This window comes from Zea mays, chromosome 7 (genome assembly GCF_902167145.1).
Source record: "Zea mays cultivar B73 chromosome 7, Zm-B73-REFERENCE-NAM-5.0, whole genome shotgun sequence".
In the NCBI taxonomy this organism is placed as follows: Eukaryota; Viridiplantae; Streptophyta; class Magnoliopsida; order Poales; family Poaceae; genus Zea; species Zea mays.
In genome coordinates, this window is record NC_050102.1 from 25,268,954 (window position 1) to 25,273,392 (window position 4,439).

General features: G+C 56.4%; 1 protein-coding gene across 2 annotated transcripts; it reads left to right on the plus strand.

The window, feature by feature from the left end:
* The first annotated feature begins 830 nt into the window (after positions 1-830).
* On the plus strand, positions 831-2,401 carry LOC100280947 (cytidine/deoxycytidylate deaminase family protein). 2 transcript variants are annotated; one of them, NM_001176426.2, is made up of 4 exons: positions 831-1,058; positions 1,394-1,623; positions 1,716-1,820; positions 1,926-2,384. In NM_001176426.2, exons 1-4 carry the CDS (start codon positions 1,037-1,039, stop codon positions 2,109-2,111), a joined length of 543 nt encoding a protein of 180 aa, NP_001169897.2. In that variant the 5' UTR covers positions 831-1,036; the 3' UTR covers positions 2,112-2,384. The 2 variants fall into 2 exon arrangements, with proteins under 2 accessions (NP_001169897.2, XP_020396084.1); XM_020540495.1 differs by having other exon boundaries at positions 836-1,058; positions 1,397-1,623; positions 1,926-2,401.
* Positions 2,402-4,439: the final 2,038 nt, after the last annotated feature.

The following is a 4,439-nucleotide window of genomic DNA, read 5'->3' on the forward strand; positions in this document are numbered from 1 at the left end:
GTCTAGTATATGGTGATTCGTCATTTGCTAGGTTTAGCCCTAAAAAAACCTACTTTCTTTTGATTACGAGGTTTATTCGAAGATGAAATTTCATCATGTAACCATAGTATTTCCTCTTTTTTTTCTCTAGCCTGGGCTTTGCAACAATTCGAAATGGAGAAATTGCAACTGCAATTAGCGGGTTTAGATTTACGAATTATCATGAAGAATTATTTGGTCGATTGGGAGTATAGTGCGGAGATAGAAAAAAAGGTGAATAATAAATCGTTTTTACTAGACGCATATGTAATGGGGCGAAACATTTTATTCAAACAAATGTAGAACTAGAATGGATGGTCTTGTGTTTATTGTCCGTGGGTTCTTTTCTTTCTCTGAGACCTATTGTTTATAGATATAGGAATAAAGTGTTGAGTTCAGATATCAATGGTTATCCGAGCATCAACAATCTGTCAATCTTGCCTATGTATATTTAAAAAAAAGTGAATTGGCATCAGCAGATTTAGTAATGTGCTAGAGAGAGAGAGAGAAAATCGGTATAAGAAGTCGTGGTAAAACATACGTACAAATCGCTTTCGGATGTGGTTAAGGGTAAAGAGATGTGCATTCTTGTTTTTTAGATAAAGTTTGTGCGATAAATATATGGAGACTCGTCCATCGATCGGAGCCGCGAGGGAATGAATTTATTCCACTCACATGGAAGAAAAAGGCATCAAACGCAATCACGGCAAGCCAGCAAGGCCATCCAACTTTTTTTATATAAAAAAAAAAGCATTGTAGATTTGTAGTACTCGAATGAATATTTAATACAGGCAAGTTCCACGCGGACGATTATCCCAAATATTTTAACACAAGGAGCACTAGACTGGTCGGAGATATGTAGCGACCCCAGCCTCACGCGGTCACGCCTCACCATCTTCACCGGCAGCGCACCACGCCGCCGCCGCCGCCGTCCCACGCATTGTCTGTTGCTCAGCTTCTCCTAGCCCAGCTCCTGCTAGCTAGGCTAGGCCTAGGCTGCTACATACTGCCATCATCCATGGAGTCGCCTCCTGATCAGGGTACGTACGTACGTATGTATGACTGTATTCTTTCGCTCTCTGTTCTTGCTAGTAATGGTTTCCCACGGCCTAGTTTGTGTACTCTTGGATTGAAGTGGTTTGGAGGGATTAAAGAGTGTTTAAATCTCCAATAGATCAAAAACTCTCTCAATACATCTCAATCCACTTCAATCCGTCTCATTCCTAGAGTACCCAAACCAAGCCGAACTGGGGGGCAGATCTCTAGCACTAGCTTTGATCCTTTCCGCCGCCAACTTTGGCTTGGGATTTGTCTCTGACTTGGGACACTCGCTGAAGAGAGTACATCTCCGACTTGGGATTTGTCTTACGACCAGCAGCGGCGGCGGCGGCGGCGCGCCAGGACAAGGAGCAGCGGGACTACAGACTCATCGCAAAAGCCGTGGACGAAGCGTACCGGGCGGTGGAGTGCGACGGCGGCGGGTACCCCTTCGGCGCGGTCGTCGTCCACGGCGGCGGCGACGACGAGGTGGTCAGCAGCAGCCACAACTCGGTCCGGAAGGACGCCGACCCGTCGGCGCACGCCGAAGTGACCGCCATCAGACAGGTACTTACTACGTACCTCGCATGCTCGCTCGCAACCATGTCGCGCGCGGCACCAGACCTTACTAACAGTGCGTCGATCGGCGTTCCGGCCAGGCGTGCAAGAAGCTGGGGAAAACCAGCCTCGCCGGCTGCGAGATCTACACGTCCTGCGAGCCGTGCCCGATGTGCCTGGGGCTCATTCGCCTGGCCAAGATAAAGGTCCGTTCCGTCCACTACGTACTGCCGACCATCGTTTAATTAACTAGAAACGACATTGATATAGAGCGAGCTGAAGGTGACGACTGTGTGTAACGACGTGTACAGAAGGTGGTGTACGGAGCCAAGTCGGAGGTCGCCGCTGCCGCCGGGCTCAACGGCGTCCTCCCAGAGGTCTTCAGAGAGTACTACCAGAAATCCGGCGTGGAGATGAGGCAGGCCGAGGGCGAGGCGGCAACCCGGATCGCCGAGGAGGTGTTCGAGAAGACCAAGGGCAAGTTTCGCAACAAGTAAACGCGCTGGAGATGGCGCCGGGCGGATGGCTGTTGCCTGTTGCTAGTGGAATGGTTGCCGTTTCCAAGCTTTTTGTCCGGGGGACCTTTGATCAGAGGTCACATGCCCAGAGACCGGAATAAATTCACCCCTTTCCCCCCCTAAAAAATACTCCATTTCACATGGTTTGTTGTATCAGTGTGTTATTTCTTTTTTTAACGCCCGCCTCGACCGTGTGACATTTTTTTTCTTAATAATGTAGGGTGTTACTTGTTGGGAACATAATTAGGTGTACTCTCAAGACTCTTAAATCTCAGCTGGTAACCCTCATCAGCACAAAGCTGCAAAGGCCTGATGGGTGCGATTAAGTCAAAGGTCGGTTCATTCGAGGGACGCGATCACGCCTCGCCCGAGCCTAGCCTCGGGTAAGGGCAGCCGACCCCGGAGGATCTACGTCTCGCCCGAGTACCCCCTCCAACAACGGGCACACCTTCGGCTCGCCGGAGGCCCAGTCTTCGCCAAGAAGCAACCTTGGCCAAGTCGCCACGCCAACCGACCGAATCGCAGGGGCATTTAATGCAACAGTGGCCTGACGCCTTTATCCTGACGCGCACCCTCCAGTCGACAAAGCCGAAGTGACCGTAGTCACTTCGCTGCTCCACTGACCGACCTGACAAGAGGACAGCGCCGCCTGCACCGCTCTGACTGTTGTGCCGCTCGACAGAGTGAGGCTGACAGCAGCCAAGTCCGGCTTCAGGCGCCATAGGAAACTCCGCTTCGCCCGACCCCAGGGCTCGGACTCGGGCTCAGTCCCGGAAGACGACGAACTCCGCTTCGCCCGACCCCAGGGCTCGGACTCGGGCTCAGTCCCGGAAGACGACGAACTCCGCTTCGCCCGACCCCAGGGCTCAGACTCGGGCTCAGCCCCGGAAGACGACGAACTCCGCTTCGCCCGACCCCAGGGCTCGGACTCGGGCTCAGCCCCGGAAGACGACGAACTCCGCTTCGCCCGACCCCAGGGCTCGGACTCAGCCCTGGCCTCAGCCGACGGTCTCCGCCTCGCCCGACCCAGGGGCTCGGACTCGACCTCGGCCTTGGAAGACAGACTCGACCTCGACCTCGGAGGAGCCTCCACCTCGCCCAACCCAGGGCTCGGACCGACCACGTCATGGGAGTCGCCATCATTACCCTACCCCAAGCTGACTCAGGCTACGGGGAACAAGACCGGCGTCCCATCGGGCTCGCTCCGCTAAACAAGTAATGATGGCGCCCCGCACGCTCTATGACGACGGCGGCTCTTAGCCCCCTTACGGAAGCAAGAAGACGTCAGCAAGGACTCGACAGCCCCGACAGTTGTCCTTCCGCCAGGCTCCAGCGCTCCTCCGACGGCCACGACACCACACGAACCGGGTGCCAAAACCTCTCCGGCTGCCACGATGGCATGTACTTAGGGCACTAGCTCTCCTCCGCTAGACACGTTAGCACACTGCTACACCCCCCCATTGTACACTTGGATCCTTTCCTTACGCCTATAAAAGGAAGGTCCAGGGCCCTCTTACAGAGGGTTGGCCGCGCGGAGAAGGACGGGACGGCGCTCGCGCAGGGCCGCTCGCTCCCTCCCGCGTGGACGCTTGTAACCCCCTACTGCAAGCGCACCCGACCTGGGCGCGGGACGAACACGAAGGTCGCGGGTTTCACCTCTCACGCCTGTCTCCCTCCGGCTCCTCTTCCCCCCCCCCTTCGCGCTCCGTCTCGCGCCGACCCATCTGGGCTGGGGCACGCGGCGACAATTTACTCGTCGGTCCAGGGACCCCCCGGGTTCGAAACGCCGATAGTTGGCGCGCCAGGTAGGGGCCTGCTGCGTGTTGACGAACAGCTTCCCGTCAAGCTCCAGATGGGCAGTCTCCAGCAACCTTTCCAGCCCGAGACGGTGCTCCGTTTCGGGAGTCTTGAGTTCATGTCCCTCGACGGCAGCTACGACATGATACTCCTTCCCCCGCCGCGCGACAGCGTCAATGGCGGCCGACAACCCGCCCGCCGGCGGCGGAATCGACGGCGTCTTCCCCGCGTGGTGGAAGAACAACATTCGAGCTCGCCCCGTCCCCTCCCCCACCGACGGAGGAGGAGGCGGGGCAACCAAGGCCAAGCAGGAAGTGGCACCTCGTCGGCTGTCGAGCGAGCCGACGGCGCCGGCGCCCCAACGGGGGGCACGTCGGGCATCGACCTCGCGTTTGAGACGAAGACGAGCGTCGTCTCCCCGCAACACGCCAACCCCAAGCAAACGGACGACGCCAGCACGCTCGCAAATGACTTGCTGGGCGTCACCCTCGTACCTGAGATGGCGGTGCA

Excerpts from the sequence above, each read along its gene's own strand:
- LOC100280947 (NM_001176426.2), top strand. The coding sequence starts at position 1,037 with ATGGAGTCGCCTCCTGATCAGG. Across the intron at positions 1,059-1,393 it reads GGAGTCGCCTCCTGATCAGG|CAGCGGCGGCGGCGGCGGCG; the intron begins GTACGTACGTAC and ends TCTTACGACCAG. Across the intron at positions 1,624-1,715 it reads AAGTGACCGCCATCAGACAG|GCGTGCAAGAAGCTGGGGAA; the intron begins GTACTTACTACG and ends CGTTCCGGCCAG.